At 39.3% G+C, this 15,831-nt stretch overlaps 3 protein-coding genes across 5 annotated transcripts in view; all 3 read left to right on the top strand.

The window, feature by feature from the left end:
- The window catches only part of cidea (cell death inducing DFFA like effector a), a 4,740-nt gene extending 3,425 nt beyond the window's left edge, over positions 1 to 1,315 (top strand). Inside the window, exons 4-5 of the mRNA XM_081352376.1 lie at positions 109 to 281; positions 1,010 to 1,315. Of these exons, the coding sequence (XP_081208502.1) occupies positions 109 to 281; positions 1,010 to 1,118 (282 nt within the window). The 3' untranslated portion in view covers positions 1,119 to 1,315. The remainder of the gene's footprint in view (positions 1 to 108; positions 282 to 1,009) is intronic.
- A 374-nt stretch (positions 1,316 to 1,689) lies between these two features.
- tubb6 (tubulin, beta 6 class V) lies at positions 1,690 to 6,912 on the top strand. Of its 3 annotated transcripts, XM_081352375.1 has the most exons (6): positions 2,264 to 2,461; positions 2,575 to 2,611; positions 2,770 to 2,860; positions 3,028 to 3,136; positions 3,481 to 3,591; positions 5,421 to 6,906. In XM_081352375.1, the coding sequence occupies exons 3-6, from the start codon at positions 2,858 to 2,860 to the stop codon at positions 6,482 to 6,484; spliced, it is 1,287 nt and encodes a 428-aa protein (XP_081208501.1). In that variant the 5' UTR covers positions 2,264 to 2,461; positions 2,575 to 2,611; positions 2,770 to 2,857; the 3' UTR covers positions 6,485 to 6,906. The 3 variants fall into 3 exon arrangements, with proteins under 3 accessions (XP_081208499.1, XP_081208501.1, XP_081208500.1); XM_081352374.1 differs by having other exon boundaries at positions 2,341 to 2,461; positions 2,575 to 2,860; XM_081352373.1 differs by lacking the exons at positions 2,264 to 2,461; positions 2,575 to 2,611; positions 2,770 to 2,860 and adding an exon at positions 1,690 to 2,032 and having other exon boundaries at positions 5,421 to 6,912.
- A 7,317-nt stretch (positions 6,913 to 14,229) lies between these two features.
- LOC308682498 (uncharacterized protein) overlaps positions 14,230 to 15,831 on the top strand; it is a 31,128-nt gene continuing 29,526 nt past the window's right edge. The window contains exon 1 of the mRNA XM_081352245.1: positions 14,230 to 14,466. The gene's annotated coding sequence lies outside the window, so the exon portion shown is untranslated. The remainder of the gene's footprint in view (positions 14,467 to 15,831) is intronic.

The following is a 15,831-nucleotide window of genomic DNA, read 5'->3' as shown; positions in this document are numbered from 1 at the left end:
CCCATCTTTGTGTTTTTGTTCCACTAGGGCGCAGGCTTGTATTTACCCAGAACTCCGATGACGTAACTGCTTTCAGTCAGTGATTTTGTCTCACAACATATTTCCCAGGTTCTGCCAAGTTTCCGACCGCCGAGAAGAAGTGGAATTGCCAAATTGAGCTTTGACCTGTACAAGCTGAACCCAAAGGATTTTCTGGGCTGCCTCACTGTTAAAGCCACACTCTATGAAATATACTCACTCTCATATGACATCAAGTGTACCAGAGCCAAGTTCTTTCTGATGTAAGAGATTCACACACACACACACACACACACACACACACACACACACACACACACACACACACACACACACACACACACACACACAATGAATTTCCTAATGCCAGGATTTAAATATGCAATGTTAAAGTCAGCATGAAACAGAAGTTGCGATAGTCTTTTCTTCCCTATTGTGAGGTATACGAACGAAACGCTTCTGGAACAAGAATAAATGTGGGCGGGGCTTGATTTTGTCCATCGGGAATTGATTGGATGGTTGTGGTTTGCTATTGGCTGATCTCATGTGAGTGACAGGTTGCCCCGCCCCCGTCATCAGAGAAGAGGAGATGCTGCAGGAGGGAGGGGAAGGTATTCTGATTAAAGATTACGAGGCATGTGAATTTAGAAAAATAATGTGCAAAGATAAATCACTTGTGATAAATACTGCAATATTCCATTTAAAAATAAGAATTGTCAATTTTGATTTGATGCAGGTGACTTTAATTATAAATAATGTTCTTGACACGTACAGGATCCAAAAGTCAGACACTACTAGACTAGTGAACATGATTCTATCGTTTTATCATCTAATTTAATAAAGAACTTTTACCAATGTTGCACTTCTAAGACCAGTCAGAATCTGATTACCATGGGACAAAATTCTACCTTGTTGTTATGAAGTCTAGTACTAAAAAGCCTGTCTGAAAGTGACCATTTATATTAATGTTACTCCATTTTTCCTTCTTCAGGTCTTTACTGCGATGTTTCATGTACGTGGCCAAACTGGCGGGTCAGGTTCTCCTGTGCGGATCCTCGTATGTGTTGCGGTATATTGGGGAAGAGGAATGCTGTAGCTGAACGTCACATCAGATAGAGGGGGAAACATGAATACTGCACATATGTTTCGCTTTTGCTTGCATGCTTAGACAAACATCAGTATTTCATATGGTTGGTTGGTATATTACAGTATGTTTTACATGGAAGAACTGCTTATTTCGAGGGTGATAACATTAAATGTATGTGAATCTGTACTGTGAATAAAAAAATAGTGAACTAAAGGACATCTTATCATTGTCATCTTTTATCAGGCTTGTGCTGAAAATGATCTCCATGTTTTGGAGACTGCAAATGACTTGTTTTGTGACTGCATTTTTAAAAAACTTTATCTGATTTACTTATGCATCAAAATGAAACTCCAAAAAGTTCCCAAAGATCCCCTTTTCCCGATTTGTGTTTCTGGGTGACCAGGTTGATTTTGTCAGGACTACACATTTATTGTGTAACAAATGCCTGTAATGTATTTTTTGAGGACATGTTTCTGGTAGGCTATATAAAAAGACAATAATGGAAAAGGCAGCAGATTATCATCATGATTCAGGTAGACTTGTGATAAATGTTGTCATAAAGAGACTGCTCAGAAAAGACAAGTAGGCTACATAAGTAGTAAATGTCTAGACTTTCTTTTGAAATACAAGTTAGGCTACTCTGAACAAACTGATGTATTGTAGCCTGATATATTATTTTGTAACGTATTGCAGAATCTGTGACTAGAAGAGAGCAATGACAGCACACTTGTGTGATTGTGCAGCTGATGTGTCATTCAAATTCCGACCAATCGTGTGGAAGCTGAAGCTCGTGTGTCTCAGTGAACTCGCAGTCACCCTGCAGTAGAGCAGAGCTCAGATTCTGAGGAGCATCTTCACACAACTACAACAATGAGGGAAATCGTTCACATTCAAGCCGGACAGTGCGGCAATCAGATTGGAACAAAGGTTAGTCAAATGCATTTTATTTTCCTATCACACTGTGTCGGTTTTAAACTATATTTTGCACTTTCAAAAACAATTTACTTATTAATACAGACATATGGAAACTGAAACTTAGGGTTTTTTTTTTGGGAAAAACATTTTTGGGAAACTTTAAAAAAAGTACCTGAAGCTGATGATTTTCAGTCATGACAGTTCTCTAATATACTTTTAAAGCGCAACATCGCTACTGATTACAGGCATATTGAATGCAAAACAGCTGCAGTGCAAACAGTGTAGTTCGATTCTTAAACAAATGACTCGTATGATCCGATTCTTTTCAGTGAATCAGAACGCACTGCACGACCCGTGTGATTCGATCCCTGAACGTTAATTTTCAGTGATTAAAATAGGATTCCCGACTCCTAAAGGGATAGTTCACCCAAAAATTAAAATGTATGTGCCCCATTGACTTTCATAGTACTTTTTACATTTTTTCTACAATGGACTTCAATGGGCGTCGTCAACTGTCTAAAATTATTTAAAATATGTTCTTTTGTATCAAACAGAAGAAAGAAACTCATACAGGTTTGGAACAACTTGAGGGTGAGTAATATTTGGGGGTAAACTGTCCCTTTAAGATCCGGTTCTTTTTCGTGAATTTCTTTTTCTAGGTATTTCTTACCCTGGTCTAGTATACTAAAAACTTCACCAAACTAAACTGTTTAATACCCGTTCAAATGAATCGCATCTGGAATCTACAGTAGGCCTACAACTCTCTCTCTACAGCTGATTACAGTGGCTTTTATCATATTTGCTGTAGGCCTACTTAAATGTGATCATGCTTGATTCATGGTAGGCAACAACCCGTTATATTTTAAGGGCACATCAGTTACCCTGGGTGTGGCAAGATGTGTCCTACTGTGCGCGAGTATGCAAAGAATCTCAACACTCAAAGAATCTCGTGCTTTGAAATCTATCTGAACATCCGAACTAACACAAAACAACTGTGTCACATCTAGTTCTGGGAAGTCATCAGCGACGAGCATGGCATTGACCCAGCCGGCAACTATGTGGGTGATTCAGGGCTGCAGCTTGACAGAATTAATGTGTACTACAACGAGGCGTCCTGTAAGTATGTGCATCAGTGTGTGAGTATGTATCAGTGCTCTTGTTGCTCCCCCTCACAAACTCACAATGACCTTAAACTTTGAGCAGTGTAGTCAGCTCAGAGGAATTTCCTGGGCTGATCTGACTGCACTAGCATCATGTTTTATTTAAGGATTTACATAAAGTAGCCTAATAAAAACAAATATTAATTAATTTACAAAATGTGCATTGTTTTATCAATTAATTTATAATCATTTAAGTCATTTATCATCTGTTTTAGTAATAAAGTTTCACAGCATATCTTTACAGCAAACAAGATTTATAGCCGTGTGTGTGTGTGTGTGTGTGTATGTGTGTGTGTTTAGCTCACAAGTATGTTCCCAGATCCGTGCTGGTGGACCTGGAGCCTGGAACTATGGACAGTGTTCGTTCTGGGGCATTTGGACAGCTTTTTCGACCAGACAACTTCATCTTTGGTACCGTGTCAACATGCCAAACACTCTTTTTTTATTTGTAGGTCTGTTAGCTTCAAGCCAAAGAATGTAGGCCACAAAAAACACATAATTGTAACTCTTGTTTTTATATGTTCTTAGAACATGTGCTCTTAAATTCCTTCAAAAAACATTAGTTACAATATTGCACAAAAATTAAGTTTCTTTATTGGCACCGATGGTTCCATGAAGAAACCTTTAACATCCGTGGAAACTTTCCATTCCACAAAAGGTTATTTAAAGTTCCCATGAAATCAAAATAAAAGTTTTTTGGCTTCAAATACTCCGCCAATATGGATCAATAATTTTGATAACATCACTCTGCACTTCAGCTTCTCATCAGATTTTCTGTCCAATCAAATGCTCTCTAGAATCTGAAGCTCCGCCCCCTACATTATAATTAGACACCGAAGCTGCGGCTGAAATCGGTCACTTGTTCACACATTTACTTTTTTCTACATGGTGAATGGCACATAGTGCACTATATAGGGGATAAGGAACAATTCAGACAGTGTAAATATGCTTACCATTGGGGCGAATGAAGTCTGTTTCACATTAGTGTCACGCGTACCACCGCAGCTCCGGTCCAGAGACACGATACACAGAGCGGATCATCTGATCAAGTCGCCACAGACCAGAAAACATATCGGATATATTTGAATTCTGCACAGAATGTTTATTTTAAAGCGATATGGAGGAGATAAGGAGGAGAAATGGTTAGAGATTAGGAGGAAACTGTGGCTTTTCCGAGCTCAACGGCTCTGGTCGAGCTGTGATACAAACTAAACGCTATTGGCTATTTTAAAAAGGAGAGGAGCTGACTGATATGTCCCGCCCTGTCTTCCTGTTTCAGTGGAATATGCATCAGAACAGAATAATGCTGTGCGTTTCAAGGCACCTCATTGTGCCTTTAAAGTGGAAAAAGGTTCTTTTGTGAATTTCTGTGACATACACTACCAGTGAAATGTTTGGATACATTTACACTTTCTTTATTGTTACTATTTTTTAATAATAGTTAAACATTTTAACTACAAAATAACTCAAATGGAAGTATGGAGAATTATGTAGTATAGTGATAAATTTATGTTGCTTTCCTATAAAACTTTATATAACTTTTAGCATTTTCAGAAACAATTTACTGATTAGTGCAGACTAGAGACAGACCTTATATGTATTGTTGGGAAATTAAACAGTTAAAATTGCACTTGAAGCAAATGATTTTCAGTTATGACAGTGAAAATCTAAACAAATCTTTTGTTATGAAATTCATAGCCTACATAGATTACGAGGAACTATAAATTTAATGTCTACATATATGGCAGGTGGTCACAGTGTATATAAAAGAGGCACAGAATACCATGTTCTCTCATCAGTATCACTTCTCAAGACAAGTGTGGACAAATTTTATTTTGACAAGAGGAAATAAATGACGTTCACTAATAAAAATACATCAGTGCAGCTGGAATGCATCCCAAGAATGAACATAAACAGCACATAGGCTATGATGAATGCTCCACACGGTTCGCTGTAGTCAGCGGCTAAGAATATTGTATTTCGTTTTCATTGCAAACCAATTGGTTCCACTTTATTTCAGTTGACTTGTAGTTGCCACGTTTCTTATAGTCAGTAGAATATCTGTTGGGGAGCAACAAAATAAAGAGTTAGCAGATATTAAGCATACAGTCTACTAATACTCTATTGACAGTTAGTTGATATGTAGTTGCAAAGTTACTTACAGTTAGTAGAAAGTCTAAAGTGGATTATCGAAATAAAGTGTTATCAACCAATCTTCCCTTATTGTATTGCTTTTGCAGGACAGACAGGTGCCGGAAACAACTGGGCCAAGGGCCACTACACGGAAGGAGCCGAGCTCGTGGACTCAGTCCTGGATGTGGTCAGAAAGGAGTGTGAGCATTGCGACTGCCTGCAAGGCTTCCAGCTCACACACTCCCTCGGTGGAGGAACCGGATCCGGAATGGGGACGCTTCTGATCAGTAAGATCCGAGAGGAGTATCCCGACCGCATCATGAACACCTTCAGCGTCATGCCTTCACCCAAAGTGTCCGATACGGTGGTGGAGCCGTACAACGCCACGCTCTCGGTGCATCAGCTGGTGGAAAACACAGACGAAACGTACTGTATCGACAACGAGGCGCTGTACGATATCTGCTTCCGCACGCTAAAACTCACCACTCCCACGTACGGGGATCTCAATCACTTAGTGTCTGCCACTATGAGTGGAGTCACCACTTCGTTACGCTTCCCCGGCCAACTAAACGCAGACCTGCGCAAGCTAGCGGTTAACATGGTGCCGTTCCCTCGCCTTCACTTCTTCATGCCTGGATTCGCGCCATTGACCGCGCGAGGAAGTCAGCAGTATCGTGCACTCACGGTGCCTGAACTCACACAGCAGATGTTCGACGCCAAGAACATGATGGCCGCCTGCGACCCGCGGCACGGGCGATACCTCACGGTGGCTACCGTTTTCCGCGGGCCAATGTCCATGAAGGAAGTCGACGAGCAGATGTTGGCCATTCAGAACAAGAACAGCAGCTATTTCGTAGAGTGGATCCCCAACAACGTTAAAGTCGCGGTGTGTGACATTCCACCCAGAGGACTTAAGATGGCCTCCACTTTTATCGGCAACAGCACGGCCATCCAGGAGCTCTTCAAGCGCATTTCCGAGCAGTTTTCAGCCATGTTTAAACGCAAGGCCTTCCTGCACTGGTTCACCGGAGAGGGAATGGATGAGATGGAGTTCACCGAGGCCGAGAGCAATATGAACGACCTTGTGTCGGAGTATCAGCAGTACCAGGAGGCTACAGCCAATGATGGCGAGGAAGCATTTGAGGATGACGAGGAAGAGGTGAACGAGTGAACAGCAGACTCAATTTTTTTGTGTGCTTTGAGTATTTTTTAAGCTGTGATTTTTACGTTTTGTATGTGGATGACTGAAGTCAAGGCGTGTTTGCAATAAATGCATTTTGAGGACCATATACATTGTCTCAGAGAATATTTTTGTTTTTTATAATTTACTACACTTGGACTGGACAAATGTATTAATAGTGCTTACTAAGTATTAAATGGTTTAAATCAAATTATCACTCAAAATTTCTTCCAAAAATGTAAATAAAAAAAAAAATATTCAGTTAATAATTTAACATTTCCCGGTAGGGAGGGATATGGAATGAAACCACAAAAAGACATTTGTTTTGAAGAATTGTCCATTCTGAAAATACAATATGGAGACTTATATTGTATTATGTTGCATATATTGTTTGAACGCTGTGTCCAATAAAATATATGAAAAAAAGATAAAAAAAATAAAAAAATATATAATTTAAAGGGATAGTTCACTTTGAAATTAATATTTGATATGTTTTAGCTTACCTCAAGGGCATCCAAGATGTAGGTGTCTTTGTTTCCGCAGTAGTTTCAATTTTGATATTTTTAGGTCAAACCATTCTTGTCTGTCAGTCGTATAATGCAGGTCGATGGTCACTGTATCAAAACACAAGCACAGAGTCCAAATTAAAACAATTCCCCATCGTCCAAATTAAACAATTCCCCATCGTAAGTACACATTGATGGCCTAAGACACGAAACGAGCGGTTTGTGTGAGAAAACGAACAGTATTTATATCGTTGTTATCTCTTGAAAACAGCACACGTCTAAATGATCTGACGGCGCGAGCGGGTATAAATGTATACACTAGATGTCGCCTTTGCTACTGCAGTTCATTGGAACGAAACCGTAGCCAAGGCGACATCTATGTATATATCTATACCCGCCCGCGCCGTCAGAACATTTGGACGTGTGCTGTGTTACAAGAGGTAAAAACGATATAAATACTGTTCATTTTCTCACACAAACCGCTCGTTTCGTGTCTTAGGCCATCAATGTGTACTTACGATGGGGAATTGTTTAATTTGGACGATGGGGAATTGTTTTAATTTGGACTCTGTGCTTGTGTTTTGATACAGTGACCATCGACCTGCATTATACGACTGACAGACAAGAACAGTTTGACCTAAAAATATCCAAATTGAAACTACTGCGGAAAAAAAGACACCTACATCTTGGATGCCCTTGAGGTAAGCTAAAACATACCAAAATTTATTTTTAAAGTGAACTATCCCTTTAACATTTCCCTTGTGAAAAAATAAAGTGCGCTTAATTGTATTGAGTGTGCACTTTTAGTGTACTTCAAGTATATTAAAAAAAAAAAATAACTTGCAGATAAAATAATATTAATGCAATAAAAGACAACTTAGTGCACTTAAAGAGAGTACACTTTCATGACGGTTTTCAGTATATGTTGTTCTTTTCAAACAAGAAAATAATCAGGAGGAAAAAAATCAGCGACTGAAAAGAGGCATTATACCATGCCACATTAAAATACCAAGCGACGTTATTCTTCTGACGTCTGAAAATTCAGCCAAGCTGACTGAGACGAATACGGATTATTTGTAGTGCAAACTTATGATTTGAAATGATTTCTTTCAGTCCTTTAGAGTGGATTCTAAAGTCTTCTTTGGTGAAATCGAAAGTGCCTCGTTAGGAAAAAGGTTGCCAAGTTCAAGTTAAACTGAAATCCTGCCGGATAGGTGCATGAGGTTAAAGCCAGTCTTTCTGAATAACACAGGCTTTCATGTCCATAACACAAAGGCTCTTGTTCCAGCTTTGGACGCAAATCCTGCTCACTCGACCTTCTATTATTCTCAACAGCTGCTGAGCAAGCCGTTCTACACTTAGCAGCGTGTAGCTAACAATAGAGGAGGTCCAGGCTCGACACCACTGTTTAGAGCCACGGCATTAACAAACACAAAGGGCTTTCAGTTGGAAATCATGGATCAAATTCTGTCATAGCAGCTTTTCAAATTTCTAAATGTAAAACTAATCTGTTATGGAGGACTAGGTTCATTGCTCCAAACATAAATATTTTGTTCATTCGCACTCTGAGCACATACTGAAAAAGTCGAGAAGCCATATGGAAAACACAAAAACTAATTGTTTAATAAATGAGTCTTCCATAAATAAATAAAATGAATAAATGTAAATAACATAAAGGAAATGGCAAATAAAAAAAAAAAATCTGAATGTAATAACTGGCTAATTAATTTGCAACTATTAAATTATTTATGTATTATATTTTATAATGAATAATTTAATTACTTACAATTTTTACTTCATTTTGCAAAGGGCTTTATATTTATTTACAAAAGATTAATTTACATTTTCACATTTTTGCTATTTATGTTTGCTAAATAATTATGTAAAGTTAAAATGCCGTTAAAAAGTGTTCAATATTTTAAATTAATATTTAATAAATGAACAAAAAAAGGGCTTTATTTTAAGGTGTCCTTGTTACAGTGTAATAACACATTGAAATACTGAGTAATATTAATTAACTTCCCCTCCGGTTTCACAGACAAGGCATTACGTCTGGTCCAAAATGCATTTGAGCTATTTTAACTGAAAGCAACTTGCACTGAGATTTCTTAAAACATGTCACCGCCATTGTTTTGTCTCAAGATGCACATCTTTTTTCTAAGACACGTTTATAAAAGCTACTTAAATGTCCTAATTGAACTAAGGTTTAATCCTGGCTTAATCTAAGCCGTGTCTGTGAAACCGGGCATTCTTATAGTTAGGGTTATGGTTTGTTTTAGGGTTGTAATTATGCATGATTTACTCTTATTACAACAGTAATTCATGTAACATAGCCTAACAAGGACATTTAATTTTTATATAATAATTTTTATAATATATATTTTAATTTAATTATTGAATAAGTACAATTGAACAATTTTAATTATTAAATAAAATGTATTGTATACATTCATTTTATTGTCAGTTTGTCAAATGATTTATTTATATTTTAAATAATTGCCGCACATTTCTCTCTCCTTGTCCCCCATACTTTTAACTTGCTAACAAGGCCAAAGGAGTGATACAGTCCCTACCATAGACTGTAAATCTTGGCCTTGCGTCACTCCCAGATAACAGAAAATGGGCAAAGAGGCTGAGAAATCACGCCCAAATAGCTCAACGTGATGGAGTTAGCTCAGGCTGTTAACGGCTCTTGGTAGGCTATAAAGTTATGCTACTGACAGTACAAAGTCTGCGACTGCACAGGGCCTCGCGCTAAAGTGACACTTGATGATGTAAAGCCAATTAAAAGTTCCTGTTTTTGCCCTTCGAAATATTATAACAGTTAAAAGACTTGGCTACATGTGAGACTGTGTATCGTGATTCTGTACTATTCTGCTAGTTGAAAATGTATTATGCAGTAACTTAATATTACTCTGAGAGTGTGTGTGACAGTGATTTATGTGCATACATGTCAGTCACTCTTTTTAGCGGAATTTTCCACCGGACAAAATTCGCCTTTGGCTAAGCCACACCCTAGAATGTAGATTGACCAATCACAGCGCAGCCAAGAACGAGCTCCGACAGAGGTCCGACACTTTTTTACAGCGCTCCATTGACTTTAACGCAGGCGTCTCATATTTTTGGTCTCGGCAGGCTATTACCGTCGTAGTTTTATCAAAAATATGGTTAAACGTTGTGCCTGGGGCATTTGTAACACAGATACGCGTTTCCCAGAGAGGTTGGAGGGGGGTGTCCGTTTTTTTCCCTTCCCAAAACCGAAGTCAAATCCTGACAAGTGTCGTCTTTGGATGAAACTGTGTGTGTGGACGTCCTCACAGTCAGCTAAACCCCTCAAGGATCAACAAGCACACTTTTGTGTGCTCTAAGGTAAATTTAGCTTTTAACTTTACTGTGAAGTTATAACTTACTAGTTAGACAGTTTTATGCTGTTTGTTTTAGCTAACTTTAAACTGTAAAAAATTTCTTACCCTCCCAAATCAAAAATTTCAAGTGACCGATAACATCTAAATTTTTCAATTGGCCCAAGTGAAATTCTGTAAATTTAATTTGATAATTTACAGAATTTCACTTGGGCCAATTGAAAAATGTAGATGTTATCGGTCACTTGAAATTTTTGATTTGGGAGGGTTAGAAATTTTTTACAGTGAATTGTTATTCAAGATAGGATAACATTAACGTTATGTGTTTTTATCTTGAATAACAAAGTTAGCTAACATCCAGCCGCTAGTCAAAACATACAATCCATTCCTGACTTAACTTACGTGATAACTAAACTATCGCTAATCTTGCTTGCTACTAGGACCTTGATTCTTCATTAATTAGGGTAGAGAACCGAAATCATAACCTAAAACTGTCTAACTAGTTATAACTTCACAGTAAGGTTAAAAGCTAAATTTACCTTAGAGCACACACAAGTGCGCTTGTTGATCCTTGAGGGGTTTAGCTGACTGTGAGGACGTCCACACACACAGTTTAATCCAAAGACGACACTTGTCAGGATTTGACTTCGGTTTTGGGAAGGGAAAAAAACGGACACCCCCCTCCAACCTCTCTGGGAAACGCGTATCTGTGTTAAATGCCCCAGGCTAGGGGTGGGTGATATAGCCTCAAAATTATATCACGATATTTCAAGAATATTTGCGATAATGATATTAATGACGATATAAAAAAAATTCAGAATTTTTTTTATTATTACATTTATCTCACCAAAATGTTTGCTCACTTATTGTGTTTTCACAATTGGGTAATTTTGTTTTTAAGAGTTTACACAACACAAGGAAGCTTGATTTCAATCTTTGAATTAAATTTTAAAAAGTAGCAAAAAATATATACAAAATAATAAAGATACAAATAAAGATAAAAGTTTTTGAGTAGGTCCGTCTAACACTATTCAGAAATACTACAGAAACTGAATAAGGTAATCAAATGTAAAATAACACTAGTCCTGAGTCCTGACTAAATTAAATACATAGGCTATTAATTCTGATTCCTTACAATGAAAGCTATCTTTTGTTGTTTTGACGACAACATTAATGACAGACACATATGGCTGCTGTCACTTTTAGAGCTAGTGCCCGGATCCATTACTGTTATACTGTCTGTCACACTGTCACGCGCGTTTTATGGTTATTTCAGACATAACCGACTGTTTACGAATACACTAACCATGACCGGAATTTTTACAAAATTTTGCGTGATTTTTCCCCTGTTAAAGCGATTTAATCCGCGAAAAATAACTTTTGTTACTCGCGAGCTGTTTGTGAGACGGCTTTACTGTATGTATGCATGCAGAGTAAACATCTCTCAGAGAGCGCGCGAGAGTAGTTTAAAATCGCAAATGTTTAAACTGATGAGACTTAAAAAGAAGTGAAAATCTTCTAATCTTTAGTTACGATGCAAGTGACAAAAGATTCCGTCATGTCCTGACTGCTAAACTTGTGCAACCCATTTTGAGAGCGACAGAGAGAAGACGCGGCACCGCTGAACACTCACGCGGTTGGTAAAATCAGTGTTTGCGGGGGGATTTCCCGCATTATAAGTGGTAGACCTGCGGGAATTATTAAAATACTTTTGAAGTAGCTCCTTTTTAGGTACTAAATCGTCATTGGAGGCTGACTTGCTGCTCTCGCGCTCAGACAGGTGTTGTTGTTGTGCGTGCTAGGGAACGTAGGCTAATGCGCCATATCAGTGATATCGCGATATGACACTTTTTTATAATGTAAAAATATACCGGTATATATATATATTTATACCGGTATTATCGTGGACGGTATGATATGGCACACCCCTACCCCAGGCACAATGTTTAACCATATTTTTGATAAAACTACGACGGTAATAGCCTGCCGAGACCAAAAATATTAGACACCTGCGTTAAAGTCAATGGAGCGCTGTGAAAAAGTGTCGGACCTCTGTCGGAGTTCGTTCTTGGCTGCGCTGTGATTGGTCAATCTGCATTCTAGGGTGTGGCTTAGCCAAAGTCGAATTGCGATTGTTAACTCATGATTTCTTTTTCTGTCTGTGCGCACCAATCTCGCACTCCTCAACCAGACCACCTAGAGACTTCGGGTTTTCGGCATTATGTTAAAGGGGCATTTCACCCTTTTGAACATTGTTTTTTATTTAAAGTGGGTCATATATGTAGTCGAAATGTAAAAGAAATTTTGAATTTGGTGCCTTTGTGACCGAGAAAAGACAAAAAATAACTTCAGGACGCATTTGTATGAAAGACAACAACTCCCACAATGCACCACATTGCACAGCTCCGCAAGCCACTCCCACTAATCCAGAAAGCGCATATCTGCCTATAAGAGAAATCACTCTTCCGTCTACAAGTCTAGCTACCACCAGAGCTTGAAATTAATTTCACATTCACACAAAATGTCTAGTTAGTTGGCGAACTCATTAGTGCATTACTCCTCGTTTGTATTTCTTTCGAAAAGGTGAATTATTGCATGGTACCTGGATGTTCAGTCAGAACATATGCGGTGCGAAACTAGGAAACTAGTTCACAACACAAACGTCCGTGTCCTCGTCTGATTCAGAGATTTCGTCCAGGAGAAATTGTCATCATGCCGCAGACGGACTCTATCTCTGTGTTCGTAGCGGTTCGTAGTTGCATAGTGAGATCACCGGCGCCACCAGTCCGCCCTAACTCGAGCCAGTCCGGGCTCCTCGTCCGCGGCAGGCAGGTCTTCTGCCTCGGCTGCTCTTCGCTATAATGTGGCTTGTAAAGGTAGCCACAAACACCTGATTCAAGCATCAGACTTCCGAAATCCTCTTCCTCTATATCATATTGAGCACTCTCCTCCGCTATTGTCATAACTGTACATCTGTCTCCACAGCGCCTGTTAGCTTAGCTTCAAACAAGATGGAGGATATTGCTTTCAGTTTCAGAGAGTAAAGTCCCACCCACTGATCTGTAATAGGTCTGTAGCGTGAGCGGGTCCCGCCCCCTGGATAGATGAGGAACGAGTGCTTGTAGTCTCATCAGAAATCCCCCCCTCTTACACTTCCTCCTACAATGACGCAAAATGACGATTTTTGCGTCATTGTAGGAGGAAGTGTAAGAGGTAAATAACAGATTTCTCCGGTATCAGGGGAAAATGAAAGAGTGTTGCACGACCATTCAATAGTATGACTGGGTTTCTAACAATGCAAAGCTTAATGCAAATGGGTGAAGTGTCCCTTTAAGGAAGGTCTTATCTCGGGAACGCACAAAAAAAAAAAAAAAACAGGAAAAGATTTACCATCTCTAAACTTCAACTACTCGACGATAACGACGGAATCCAAAGCCGTGGGCTTTGTACCCAAGTAATGGGTGTATTAAATTGTATAAAATAATCCCGAAAAAAAAGCACAAACACTGCAGAGATGGCAAGTTCAGCAGCAACATTTGCTGAGGTGAGATGACGGCTAGTAACAGCAGACAAACGGCTAGCATTGACATCAGCGACAACCCAACTGTCACTCAAGTGGCCACGCCCTTAAATGCAGAAATTTAAATATTAATCAACTAAACGGATGAGTTATAAAAAAAAATGCACCCCCTCACAGTTGTTATGAAGGGCAAAATAAGCTGTATAGACCAAAGCCACATAGAGATCCAGGCTGTAAACATGTTTTTTTTCTGCTGTAAAGTTGGTAATTTTAACATGGGGGAGATACAGATTTGACTCACTTCTGCAGCCAGCCCAAGCGACCAGTTAATGAATTGCAGTTTAACTCACTTCCGTGTTGGTTTCAAGAGAGAGAAGGGAAGGTTGCCGCTTGGTCCCTACACAACAAAAGTGCAACATAAAAAGGACCATGTGCTAGATATTTTGAAATATGAAATGGTTATTGGCCGGATCAGTGCAGCTGTGTGTGGACGCAGTGGTTTAGAGGTCTTACTTTGGTATGTTTAACAGCTGCAGTCGACTCAGCTGAGAGGAAAGTGGGTCAAAGTGTCTCGGTCGCATTTCCGTAAGTATCAGAACGCCAGAACCTCCACAGTTCCAGGATTAAGAGGATATTAGTATCCCCCCCCCCCATTTACTTACATTCATATATAACTCAGTAGACTAAATGTGCTCTGTATTTAGCCACAGTATTGCTTATACTCACTGTCAAGGCGTGTGGGAGTTACACACACCATGCCCAATAAGGCTCTGAAAATGTCTCTGGAATCTGCATGTCTCATTTGTGTAAACCAACTAGTCATCCTCAGATATACTCCAAAGGCAATGCTTACCCTAGAGATGGGTGCAAAGTAACACTAACTATGCAAAGTGTTTGCTGAAAATAAATATAGCTCATGCCTAAACATTTATAAAAATACAATTTTATACATTTACTGTCACATTAAGGTGTGCCCACGTGGCACAGATTCATGTTTCCAAAAGAACTGTTGTCTGCAGGCATATTTCACTTCCGCTCATATTCATGGCTTTACTCAAAATGTTAATACAAAAGCAAACCCCATCAGTTAGATCATTCCTACTTATAGTAACAAAGAGGCAAAGGGGACAACAAACTAGACACACTCCAGACTCGTCTATTCATCCCAATTCCTTCCATATTAGAATACCACAGATAAGAGTGTATTTTGTAATTTAGGGACCGTGATGTACACTCACCTAAAGGATTATTAGGAACACTACACTAATACTGTGTTTGACCCCCTTTCGCCTTCAGAACTGCCTTAATTCTACGTGGCATTGATTCAACAAGGTGCTGAAAGCATTCTTTAGAAATGTTGGCCCATATTGATAGGATAGCATCTTGCAGTTGATGGAGATTTGTGGGATGCACATCCAGGGCACGAAGCTCCCGTTCCACCACATCCCAAAGATGCTCTATTGGGTTGAGATCTGGTGACTGTGGGGGCCATTTTAGTACAGTGAACTCATTGTCATGTTCAAGAAACAATTTTGAAATGATTCGAGCTTTGTGACATGGTGCATTATCCTGCTGGAAGTAGCCATCAGAGGATGGGTACATGGTGGTCATAAAGGGATGGACATGGTCAGAAACAATGCTCAGGTAGGCCGTGGCATTTAAACGATGCCCAATTGGCACTAAGGGGCCTAAAGTGTGCCAAGAAAACATCCCCCACACCATTACACCACCACCACCAGCCTGCACAGTGGGAACAAGGCATGATGGATCCATGTCCTCATTCTGTTTACGCCAAATTCTGACTCTACCATCTGAATCGAGACTCATCAGACCAGGCAACATTTTCCAGTCTTCAACTGTCCAATTTTGGTGAGCTCGTGCAAATTGTAGCCTCTTTTTCCTATTTGTAGTGGAGACGAGTGGTACCCGGTGGGGTCTTCTGCTGTTGTA

Source organism: Scardinius erythrophthalmus (genome assembly GCF_964197995.2).
Source record: "Scardinius erythrophthalmus genome assembly, chromosome: 22".
Lineage (NCBI taxonomy): Eukaryota > Metazoa > Chordata > Actinopteri > Cypriniformes > Leuciscidae > Scardinius > Scardinius erythrophthalmus.
Note: the sequence above shows the minus strand (reverse complement) of the source record. Positions and strands in the feature narration are given on the sequence as shown.